The 12,618-nt window shown below is 38.3% G+C and overlaps 2 protein-coding genes and 1 pseudogene across 3 annotated transcripts; 2 read left to right on the top strand and 1 right to left on the bottom strand.

Moving 5' to 3' along the window:
* Positions 1-2,338: 2,338 nt before the first annotated feature.
* On the bottom strand, positions 2,339-2,949 carry LOC120016623. Its single transcript, XM_038869481.1, has one exon. It carries the CDS (start codon positions 2,909-2,911, stop codon positions 2,471-2,473), a length of 441 nt encoding a protein of 146 aa, XP_038725409.1. The 5' UTR covers positions 2,912-2,949; the 3' UTR covers positions 2,339-2,470.
* A 3,677-nt stretch (positions 2,950-6,626) lies between these two features.
* LOC120011100 lies at positions 6,627-7,412 on the top strand (annotated as a pseudogene).
* A 244-nt stretch (positions 7,413-7,656) lies between these two features.
* LOC120013014 (beta-glucuronosyltransferase GlcAT14A) lies at positions 7,657-11,898 on the top strand. 2 transcript variants are annotated; one of them, XM_038864624.1, is made up of 5 exons: positions 7,657-8,983; positions 10,566-10,641; positions 10,732-10,847; positions 10,952-11,478; positions 11,571-11,898. In XM_038864624.1, the coding sequence occupies exons 1-4, from the start codon at positions 8,500-8,502 to the stop codon at positions 11,464-11,466; spliced, it is 1,191 nt and encodes a 396-aa protein (XP_038720552.1). In that variant the 5' UTR covers positions 7,657-8,499; the 3' UTR covers positions 11,467-11,478; positions 11,571-11,898. The 2 variants fall into 2 exon arrangements, with proteins under 2 accessions (XP_038720552.1, XP_038720542.1); XM_038864614.1 differs by having other exon boundaries at positions 10,952-11,898.
* The last annotated feature ends 720 nt before the right edge of the window (positions 11,899-12,618 follow it).

Genomic DNA, 12,618 nt, shown 5'->3' with positions numbered 1-12,618 from the left:
CCTCTGCTTCAATTCATGGTCATATCATTTCAGTTCTACAGTGAGCAACAAAAAGTAAAGAAGGAGAGACGCCACAAACTACAAAGTCTTCCTTGAATCATCAATAAGTCTCCAACAGAACCAATACAGACACAAAAGCTTTCTTCCCCCAAACTATAATTGATTCCGAAAGAACTAGAAATGGTTCTGTTCGGTTGGAATTCCACTACGGGAATTGGGAACTAACTAGATAGCTAGCTAGCCCTAGCTACTGTACAAGCTATCATTGTTTTCAGGAAACTAGCTCATGATTTCACGGATGTTATTACACGTGTGTTCCTAGGAACATACGGTTTGCTTAAGCTTAGTATACATAAATAATTTATACATATGTGTGACATGTCATACAAGAAAGGAAGACAAACATAAGGCTGCATATTTTGAGCCATCCAGCTGTAATGACAAGATGATGAACAGAGTACAAATTCTTTTAAGAGCTCGAGATTTTGTAAGAATATCTTGAAAAACAAATATGATTATATAATACAAGCCTGCCCTAAATCTGCTTTGGATACGTATGTCGGCGTTTATAGCTAGCTAGCTAGCTCTTTCGTTTGTTTATATAAACCAACCACTTCCTCTTCCTCTCCTCGTACTTCTCCATTTCATGCTTGCTACCCACTCCCTCGATGAATCCCATGTTGTTTGCATATCATGCAAGCTTTTACTGCCGTTCCTACCACAAACAAGTCCCCTAGCTAGCTAGTATAAAGCCTGGTCGATCGAACATAAAGTTATTGACAAATCTTCATCTTTTTGCATGAAATTGTTTCAAGCTGGGATGTATTTGCATGTGCTTGTGTGGTTTTAACATGTTTAATTTTGTGTAAGAATATTTGTGGAAGAAGATCGAAGATTCGAAGGAGCTCTCTTCAGTCCAGTCCGAGGCAGTCCAGAGCTGATAACGTAGCTGCTGACTCGTTGATTCAAGAGCTCACCATAAGTGCAAGAGAGGTGTGTTCTTGATCCAACGATGCAGGAGCTGCGAGCAGTTATGGTTGTCACGTCTTGGACTGAAGGGAGCTCCCTCCAACTCTATCACCCTTTTCTAGTTTGTTTAATTAGTTTGACTTTCATCAATATTTTCTGACTTTGTGCAGGTGATCTAGCATGTGTATATATATATATATATATGTACACATATCAATTCTGTGTAGCCAAAGAGAGCTGCGGTTGCTTATACTTGCTTGCATGGCATGCACGATCTGCAAGAGCTCAATAACTATTGATGAAAGTCCTCTATAGCCCCTTTCTGCCTTAAATAACTACTATATATTCATTATATTATACTAGTTCGTTTAGTTTGACTTTCATCAAATGTTCTGACTTTATGCAGGTGATATAGTATATATGTATATCATATATATATGTATATGTATATATCTGTTATATGTGTTGCTAGCCAAAGAGAGATGCGGCTGCTTATACTTGCTTGCATGGCATGCAGGATCTGCAAGAGCTCAAGAACTATGACCACACCAAGCACATGGAGTTGTTACACAAGCCATGGCCAGGTCAACGTAAATGAAGCTAATTAATCACATAAATTGGATTAAAATGTGGATCGTGAAGGTCTTCTATTAGTCTATATATGATATTGCTCCTACATCAAAATTAGCTTATCATTGTTAAATATGTATTTATGTCTGTGTGTGTATCTAGGCACTGCAAGGTTGATTCTTCTGTACTTGATTAAATATGTATATATACACATACGTGTGTGTGAAGTTCATATATAGTTCTTTAATTTCTGTGGTCTGCATACCATAATGCCATTAAAGATCTAAAACATATGTTGATGATGCTATATATAGCGTGAGTAAATTACAATTGAGCAAGTAGAGATGGAAGAGCCGATCGATCCAGGCCGGCCTGAACTTTGAATATATATCGCCATACTTTGTGTTTTGCCGGTGCCATTTTATACTTGGGCCTTAACTCTCCGCCCAACGTCAAAGGCCCACGTGAGGCCTTTGAACTCCATACATAATGAAAACAATAAAAAGACATACAACGTATGCTCTTTTTCTTTAGTGGAACTCACCTGGTTGCATAACGATTGACCGGACAATTGATTGGTAAATCTTGAGTCACATGAAAAACCCTTCAACGATCGTGTAAGTGTGTAAGTATTGAGACTTGGGTTAAAGCCAAATGCAGAAAGATAAAGAATGATGATATTTGCACACAATAGCTGATTGTGCAAGAAATCAATCAATCATCTCTCAAACTACGATAATGAGAACACTTGAGATTTGAGCTAATGACCTTTTATTTAGGTTAAGAGTTTTTATGTGATTAAGTTTATCATCTCAGCTAATGATTCGTCATTAAATATCAAATATACTAGGAGCACTATTATATATTATTTTATATATATAATATTCCAGCATTTGATTGCAAACAACATATATATATATATAGGCTAAAATTATGCGATATTCTTAGCGATATCAACAAAATGGAGAAATATCATAGCCATGGACGTTGGAACACTCAAAGTGATCAAGGCCATCATCCCAAGAGCCAAGCTAGGCCTGGTTTCCATCAACTGTGACTGCAACAACCCCATGAGTTCACAGATCATTGAATCATAACTTGTATAGTAACTCTTCTCCCAATCAAACCAGTCCGAAGGAGGCTCGTAGTTTCTCTCCACCATCTTCATCTCATGAATTCTCTTGCGCAGAACAATCATGTTCTCGTCCACCAGCCTGCCATTGTAATAGTTCTTGTCATGTGCTTCTGATGATGATCTTCTTGACGCCATGATTCTAGTTCTGGAGCAACCTTTTTTCGGATCATCAAAGACCCTTTTCGAGAATGGATAGGGTGATGACAGTGCTGAGGGAGATAGTGAGATTGAATTCATTGTTGAGTTCTGGGTTCTGATGGGGAGTGCTGTCAACTGTGTGTGTTATACTTATAGGCTTGGGATTGAATGATTAAGGTGACAAAAAGAAAAAGCAAAACCGTGTTTCTATTAATCGACGCGTATAAGTTTCTTATCAGTTGGGGTTTGGTGTTATCACATCAATATAGAGACAAATTTGGGATGGCCCCATCTAAAGGCTACAGTTAAATTTGATGAAGCTTGTCGATATCTGACAGGTATAAATTGGTATTAAATTTCTTTATCAGAAGTTGCACCGAAAATTATATAGGTACCGGCAGTTGGTATCCAATTATCTCATACGTTGAGTTGAACGCACAATATCTACAGAAGTGATAGAGATTCCAATAAAAATTATCTCAATCATCTCAGTAATGGATGTGTCATTCTCTGGTTTAATCATCAGGTACAAGATCCACTATTGAGATAATTGGGATGATTTTTACTGGGATCCCTAACATTTTTGCAATATCTAAGTGAAATCCTGTTCTTCATATGTCAACATGAAATCTTGTGCATATAACTTAACAGTTAAAATAATTGAGATAATAGTTGTTGGGAATTGTATATGGTGCATATAACCTAGCAACTAAAATAACTGAGATAACAATTGTTGGGAACCGTATCATTACTGAAATAGAATAACTAGGAGAGCAGTTGTTGGAATCCCCATCATTGCTTAAATTGCACAACAGGCGTACTATTGATCCCTTCATAGTTCATACCATTCTATCCCAACAATCTCACGGATCCCAATGTTATTTTTTTGTCATAGTTATTCAAAATGCACACCATTTCATGTAGAGCCCGTGAATATTTCACATCAATCATATGAATCTATCTCAATATTTGAAATAATTGAGACAAAAAAACACTGAGATCCTTGATATCTTCGATCTCATAAAATATTTTCCTAAAATCTCGCAACTTTGTTTGACTTTAATGGGGGCGGCTGTCTTTTTAATTTGTGGACAACGTATCTTAACCATAACGGTCTCTTTCATTAAGGTGATACTATTATATTTGGTTCTCTAGAAGGAAGGGATTAAATATGTGAGAGATTGGAAGGCAATGAGTTGGTTCCATTCAACATGTCTGCTGCTCAATCTTCATAACAAGGTAATGACCCACACAACAAAATCTCTTGGTAATAGAAGAAGTATGGAATGCAATCCCTGCACAATTAAGTTCGGTGTTTTCCATTCACTTTCCTCAATGTTCTGTGGAGGAGGTTTCTGGGTTTTGAGACCTGAAATCTGATCAAGAATCATTCGATTTAACGCGGAAATGGCTTCCATTTGAGACGAAAATTAGATTCGGGAGCCTCAAACGTAGACGTTAGGAAAACAATCACAATATTTGGTAGCATCCAAGCAACTCCCATTCATTACAGGCCTAAAAAATATTCTTCTCTGTGGAAAAGATGATTTTTTTTAGTGCTTACAACCTGATCTCTGGACCTTTTTAAATTTATAATCTTTCCCAGGTGCCAGAATATTTGTAAAAGTAAGAAAGAGCACTCATTCTACATAAAATATGTCACCAAATGATGAAGCTTTTCTCTATTTGCCTACACAACAACGTAACTCTGCATCAACGAGAAATGACTCGATTATCAATAGACTGGATTAGGTATATGTGTGCTTAAATTCGATTCCAATGAGAAACATAATCTCAACATAACTCTGTTTTAAGTGGAAGTCAAAAGCAAGAAAGTTCTTTAAAGGCTTTAAAGCCCATGGCATGGAAGTAGTTTGGGCCCAGTAATTTCCTCTATTGGGCTGACCCTTTTCATGGACTCCAAACCCGCCCAATTCATGTCAGGTACAACTTACAAGTCCAACCTTACACACCGTGTATATATCTCACTGCTACAAAGAATTTCTGTCGTCTCTGTCGTTGGAACTCCCTCAACTTCCACTGCATACTCCCCCAGTCCCCGCCAACGCTAACGTACACTGTAGAGCATCCAGATCTTGGCAGATTGCAGAGGGCGGGTGTATCGGGATTTCTTTAGCTTCTATGCATTCTCTTGATCTTCCTCGCGAATGGCCAACAATGCCAAAGTGGAGCCCAATAACGCTCCCCAATCCGATCAATGGTACATACTCTCCTTCGGCCCCTCCTTCAATGGCGATACCTTCGATAAGTAAAGTAATACACCCTTCGATGTAAGTCACGAGAGAAATTAAGGGAATCATAACGAATTTTCTATTAAACAGTGTTTGAAGCAATTTTTTAATTTAATTTGTGAATTTGGGGTACTGTTGTAGATGAATTTAAGGCGGCCTCGATCGATAAGATGAAACCGGGATCGTTGAATAAGAACAAAGACAATAGGGTTTCCGTGGAGTTCCAAAACAACCAGGCAGGGAAACCGAAAGCGGCCTTTGAAGGATGCAGTTAGGACTTAAGATTACAAGGAGAACGATGCCGTTTTATTTTTTGATGGTGAGACGTTCAGGGTGGAGCGGCTTTACAGGGCTGTCAATCAGCTTAGGCGCCTCTGATTGCCGGTTGAATCTGCCCCTCCAGTAGAGTCTCGGCTGTCTCCAGCCGCAAAGTCCTCAAAATCAGTGAATAGTGGTCGGAGCTTTGTTCCTCCAGTACCGGTGAGTTGCTGATTGCAGTTACTTTAGTTGCAGACTTAGTTGATCAATGTTCGGTTGCTCCACAACTTTTTCCTTGATGTGGTTTATGCCAGCGAAAAAATTTAGTTGTTCTTTGAATTGTTTGAGTGAAGGGGAATGAATTCTCGAATTTTATTGCAATACTGATTCATGTTTGATGATAAACTGAAGATGCAGAATCTGTTGATGCCAATAAAATGCCAGCAGAAGAAAACTCAATTGCATTACTCCAATCGCACTGTTGATTGTTTGAAATCTTTCTATGTATGCATTTTTGTAAATTAGTTTATATCCCAACTTGTATCTTCTATTAATTGATGTTTTGGAATATCTTGATACCGGAACCTTCTTTGCAGGAGCTGCTTTGGTTAGCATTAGTTTTCCACTTTTCCAATAATACCCGGACAAGGTTTGCCCAGTGGTAAGGGAAGGGGAATCTAGGACCAGCCATTAAATTCGGATGTTTTGGGTTTGAAACCTCTTGTTATAACTTTGATTTTTTCTATGCTAGTGACTTGCTGGTGGTTCTTAGTCTCTGTGGCCTCTCTCTGCGAGGTTGGGCCATTGAGTCCTAACATTTGGAGAGGTTCACGTTCAAACGTCTTTTTGCAATTAGGATTTATTGACTATGGTGTCTAGGATTACAGTGTTGTGGAGTTTCTCAATCTTGAAATTTTATGTGGATACAACATGGTGATAATCCTCATCTAATATCTGGACTGCAATGGGAATAGATTGTAGTTTTTTGTTTCTTTTCTTTTGATCAATGAAGAGTGACTGGTTTTCATCTGGCAGACCCTGCTGAAGTTGTCCACTACTTTTTGTCCACTAAGTGCAGGATTTATATAGGAGACCAGATGATACATGTTTTTCACGCATTAATTTTGTCACTTCTGAGATACTAAAAATAAACGGGAATTTTTGTTGTTTTATGTAAAATTTTTGTGTCTGCTGCTTATTGAATGTATAATGTACAAGTAGTCCCTAGCTACTTAGGTTGCCTGTACTGAATTAACTCCCGTTAATTTTATATGATGGATTTTTGAAGTCGCTCAACAAGGAAAATGCCGTCTGAAGGAGGTTTATAACTAGTAGCATCTGTAATATATTAACCTTCAAGCAGTTGAGTGCAGTATATATTCTGATTAGTCCCTTTGCTCTGTTTTAGGTGCAAAAAGGGCTGGTAAGGGAGTTGCTGAATCTCTGACTGATCAACCAAATGTAGCCACTGCCTTACCAGGCCCTAAGAATGATGACACCGAGGATCATCAAGATATAGATATTGATGACCTTTTCGGTACTGCCTCACCAGAACAGGGGACCCAGATGAGCAGAAAGTTGATGTTGTGTTTGGCGTGAATGCACGACATCGTAACGATTCCGATGATGGGATTGCTGATGTAGATGACAGTGGTGATGAAGCAGACAAGGGTCGTAATTGCTGCAGAAGCACTGAAAGCCCAGATGAAGGCAGTGTAGAGGGAAATACACACTTCAACTTCAAGTGTTAGTAGTAGAAGCGGCAGCAGCAGTGATAGTGAAGGCAGTGATGGGGACTTGATCAACTCTATCTGATAGCTTGGCCGAGCTATCAAAAATGTCCCAGAAAGCACTCCTAGACTATGCAGTAATCCAAGATCATGCAAGGTCAGTCTGGTTTTCTTTAGCGTTCAATGCATGCAACCTTTGTCATGCATCATTTAATTTACAATCTACTTTCCCACTTCTTCATATTTTGTTGTTCTGATGACAGTTTTCCTACAAGCCTATCAAAAAAAGACAAAATCAATTATATTATTCCAGCTGTAACATGATGGAACATGTTCTCCATTAAATACCAAATTGTTTAATCTTTTAGGTTGTGAAGTTAAAATCATCAAGCTAATTACATCCTTAAGGTGTACTCAAGTTTGAAAATCGTATTAGATCAAATTGAAATCTTGCTTCTATAGGAGAGTAAGCAGGGAAGAACAGGAAACATAGTTCATCAGATTTTAAATTATATGAACGTGTTGGAATTAGTGAAATAGGATCGAATCAGCCAGGGAACAAAGAACAATGACTCCTATGCCAATGCCACATTCTTTACAAAGAAGCATTCTTTGTAAGTATAAAATATATGTAGGTTCCTTTTCTTTTTTTCCCCCTTTGCCGGCTCTGAACCCAACTCAAACCTTCTTTCATAGTTATTATTATCTATCTATAATATATATATATATGTCAGATGTGCCGGATCATAATAAATACGTGAAAGCAAAGCTGTATTAAACGCTAAACTATCATTAATCTCTGTTTAAGTACAGAATATTTAAGGACATAAATACTACTACTCATTGTAAAAAACAACCAACTCATCAAGTACTCCGACACAATCAATCAATATGCCAAAAACACAATCACTTCCCGACATAAGTCATTGTTAATTTCCATATTATTCAAAAACTTCTGATTAGTGATTACCACCCAATTTTGACCAAATATCACACCAATTATGAAGAAAATAAAATATTTTCTTCTACAAATCTTAACTGAAAATCCTAACCCTATCTCTTGCTTTACTGTTAACCAACTCTTGAATACAAAAATGGAAAAAAAAAAAAAGGAAGAAAAATAGATCGTATGTATAATTGTATATAGAAAAGATTTCAACGCCATTGTCTTTACTATAACCATACCCTTGTCGCTGCATCACCGTCGATGTTTACAAAACTCACCGTCAAACCCATAAACAGCAAGATCCCCCACATACCCATTTCATCAAACACTGTCAGAACACAAATTTTTAGCTCTGAATTCATGTTTCGATCAAAACCCATTTTCCTCTAACGATCAAGACAGCAATTTCAGCTGAAAAGTTTTGGACTTGATTAACAACCATATGCGCCATCATCGAAGCGAGATCGACGGCAAAAACAGGAGAATTTGGTGTTTCTTACAATGGGAGCTGAGAAGAAATGGCTATTCACTCTCTTCTCCGCGACATTCGTCTCTCTTCTCCTTCTATCACTCTGTTCCATATCCACTTTCGGCTTCCCCAAGTCCTTCCCTTCTATGGTACACCATGGGTCTCACTACCCACCCTCTTTCGCTTACTACATATTCGGTGGTCGAGGAGATAATAACCGGATCCTGAGGTTATTGCTCGCGGTGTATCATCCGAGGAACCAGTACTTGTTGCACTTAGATGTGGATGCATCCGATGATGAGAGACAGAGGCTGGTTGCAGCTGTGAAGACTGTGCCCGCCATTAGGAGTTTTGGGAATGTGAATGTTGTGGGCAAGCCTGATCGGATTACTTACATGGGGGCCTCAAATATTGCAGCGACATTGCACGCCGTGTCAATTTTGTTGAAGTTGGATGGCGGCTGGAATTGGTTTATTCCATTAAGTGCGGCAGATTATCCACTGATCACACAAGACGGTATACTCTAACCATACATTTTTGTTTTCTTTGTTTTAGGAGTTGTTGATTGTTGTGTGTTTTAAGGTAGGATCATCTGAGTTTTGATTTCTGCAGAAGTTTTAGTTCAGGAATTTTTATGATTTCTTTCTTTTATTTTGGGTAATAAGATTTTATTACTGGGATGATCTTACTTTGGTTGGTTTAGTTTATAGTGGCAACATGATTATTGGGAAATAACATTCATAGTGGTGACATGCGCAATAGAAATAACATTAATACGTGATTTGGTCCCATTTTAACAATTTATTGCAATACTACTATGCGATTGTTACACGAAAAGCTGTTTTTAATGCAAAAGAAACTTTAGTGAAGGCCACTGAGAAAGTGTGCAGTGATTACAAGAAGATATTATGATTATCTTTAAAGTTAATTTGAAGTGAAGAAAATTGTTGCTCAGGGAAATTAATGTTAAGTTTGCATGGAATAAGCTCTTATAAGTTATTTCATTAAGCAGTTCCAATAAAAACAAGCAATGCCAAACTGAGCCTGAATCTGGTAGTTTGATTTTGAGCTGAGCTCTGTGTTTGTATCATGCTAAAATTTGATGGTTTGTTAAGTCTGTAACTTTAATGGCTTCTATCTCTCAGTTTTTTCTTTATGGATGCCATTTTTGCGCTAGTTTATTAGAGTGAGGCCAAGTTACCTGTTTAGCTAATCGAATTTGGATTTAGAACGAATCTGGAAATCACACTCTTGAGCTGAATTCTTGAAAGTTAATTTGCTTTGGCCTCTGAATTTGTGGTTATTTCCCTTATACTACACCTCTGAGCATCTGTTAGACAACATCGTCTTATTTCTCTGGATGGAATTACTGTTCTGTAGAGGGATATCCTCTTTTCCAACTTACCCATACATGTAAGGATCACTCCAGTGTGTTAGTGGTTCACTGTGGCAAGGATCAGGTGCCAAACTTGTTTCATTGACTGATATCATGCAGAAAGATTGGTTTCTTTTGCTAGCTTTCATACTTGGATATCTATTGTCAAAGTGGTCATTATATTGAATACAACTAGGTTACCTGGAATATGCAAAGTGAAGAATGTATATTATAGTCAAGTGAGGGAATTACAGTTTATCATGAAATACATATTATTCTGAACAGTTTAGTAATTGTAACTCCAGAGGTTGTTATTAGACTCAGATAAAGCATTTACTTATGCCAAGCCAACTAATCTTCCTGATTGAAGGGATGGCTGTGCAATAACAGAACCAGTCTGCTATGATTTCTTCAGGTTTTGAATATCGGTATTCAGCTTTTGATATGCCTCATATGAAGTGGCTATGTGAAATGCCAGAAACCTGTGTAGTTAGAATAAAATGTTAGTTGATATATAAATTGCGACTTTGTTCTGCATACTGCGTCTTCTGAATATCTCTGTCAAGGTCTAAATGATATGAATTCCATAAAAAGCAAATAAAAGAAATATTGATGCCGTGCCATATTTCAGTATTTCTTTTGGGATTAAGGTATAAATTTATTCTTTTGTTATTGGATATAGATTATTGACTCTTCTATTTTTGTTTCTCGTCATGCTTTCAGACTTATCCCATGTGTTCTCTTCTTTTGGGAGAGACCTCAATTTTGTGGAGCACTCCAGTGACCTTGGATGGAAAGAGTAGGCGCACACTTTTCGCTGAATTTAGTTGCACTCAAGTGACATAAATTTTTATTAATTCTGAATCTTGTTTGTCTGATTTTGCCACAGAGTTCATAGGTTCCAACCTATTGTAGTTGACCCTGGGCTCTACCTTGCCAGAAGGAGCCAAATATTCCATGCTACGGAGAAACGGCCAATGCCTGAAGCTTTTAAGATTTTCACAGGCAAAGCCCTTTCACAAAAATATTGTGTTGTTTGTTCAACATCTAGTCTTAAATATTTGAATGGTGCAAACTTTAGAAACTACACTTATTCCTGTGCATTGCAGGTTCTCAATGGGTCATCCTAAACCGATCATTTCTTGACTATTGCATTCTTGGCTGGGATAATCTTCCCAGGGTCCTCCTTATGTATTTTAACAACGTAATGCTGTCTCAAGAAAGTTATTTCCATTCCGTCATTTGCAATTCACCCGAGTATCAGAACACAACTGTTAACAGTGATCTGAGATATATGATTTGGGACAATCCTCCCAAAATGGAACCCCACTTTCTCAACATATCTGATCATGTTGAAATGGCTCAAAGTGGAGCTGCTTTTGCGAGGCAGTTTAAGAAGGATGACCCTGTGTTGGACGTGATTGATGACAAGATCCTCAAGCGTGGACGGCACCAAGTGGTACCAGGGGCGTGGTGCACAGGCCGTAGGAGCTGGTGGATGGATCCTTGCACACAATGGGGGGATGTTAATGTTTTGAACCCTGGGCCTCAGGCAAAGAAGTTTGAGGAGGCTGTTGCAAACGTTATTGAGGACGGGAATTCACAATCGAATCAGTGCAAGTGAAAGTATATTAAAGTACGATCTATCCAGATTCTCTCAATTTCACCTGTGAATTCTTACTGGTGCAGAGAGCCTGACATTACTAGGGATACATTCTTTGTTGTCAGGGCCCGTTTTTAGGGGTTTTCTTTTCTTCCAGTCACAGGTTATGGTAATGTTTACAGGCCAGAGTGAGGTTTATACGAGGAGCAGACAGACACGAAGGGGGAACAAGTGAATTCACTTGGGTTTTCCATTCACAGAGTTGCTTGGAGCCTAGTATTTAGAGCACACCCGCGACGATCAGATCAAGAAGCTTTGCCTCTTTTGACCTGCCATTGGCTTACTGTAGTGCTGTATGTTCAACCTTTGTTGTTGAACACTTAGAAGTTTGAAACGTCGAAACCGAGCTCATTCATTAAATTCTAATTTTTGTATTGCTCTCATTGCGACTCTCTTATCATTTGCAGAAATGGGTTGATTCATTTTCAAACATGGGTTGATGGCTTCACTTCATGGCAGTGTTGGGATCTATCCACAACGGAGCCATTTGATTCAATGACTTGTAAGTTTCTTGTTATTGGAGCAATACATTACTCGCCTGCACAAAATTTTTCTAAGTTCCTCGACAACTATTGGAAAAAATGGTCGCTTCACCTCAAATTCATCGGTGTGCAAGAGTAGCTCAAAATGTTCCTAAAGCAAGGCGCATAATTAAAGGCCCAACTAAATAATGGTCAGGCTCACGTGCAGACGAAGCCCATAGCCCAACCAGCCAAACAAAAGTCATGCCTTGGTTAGTGGTTACTGATAGTCTGATAGTAGGATCAATTCCAACAAACATGTCCTTTGCACATCTCATATGCATTTAAACTCAGGTCATCAAGTCCATGTATACATAAATTTCCCACATGAGAACATGGTAAGTTCGGTCAAAGCGCTAGCTCGTGATCATAAGAGTATTGTTCTCAGTAAAATCAAACTCAAGACATCCCGACTCCATACGATATGGTCACAGAGAGAATTATCACTAGACTTGTCATCCAAGTGTCTGTGATAGGAGTTACACGACATTAATATTAAAAGTTATTTTGTTTTGTCGTTATGTAAGGAGATGTTGATGGTGGTACGCTGTCGTGCCAAGGTAAAGTTACTTGTGCAATTCAATAATTCAAC

This window comes from Tripterygium wilfordii, chromosome 2 (assembly GCF_013401445.1).
Source record: "Tripterygium wilfordii isolate XIE 37 chromosome 2, ASM1340144v1, whole genome shotgun sequence".
In the NCBI taxonomy this organism is placed as follows: Eukaryota; Viridiplantae; Streptophyta; class Magnoliopsida; order Celastrales; family Celastraceae; genus Tripterygium; species Tripterygium wilfordii.
Note: the sequence above shows the minus strand (reverse complement) of the source record. Positions and strands in the feature narration are given on the sequence as shown.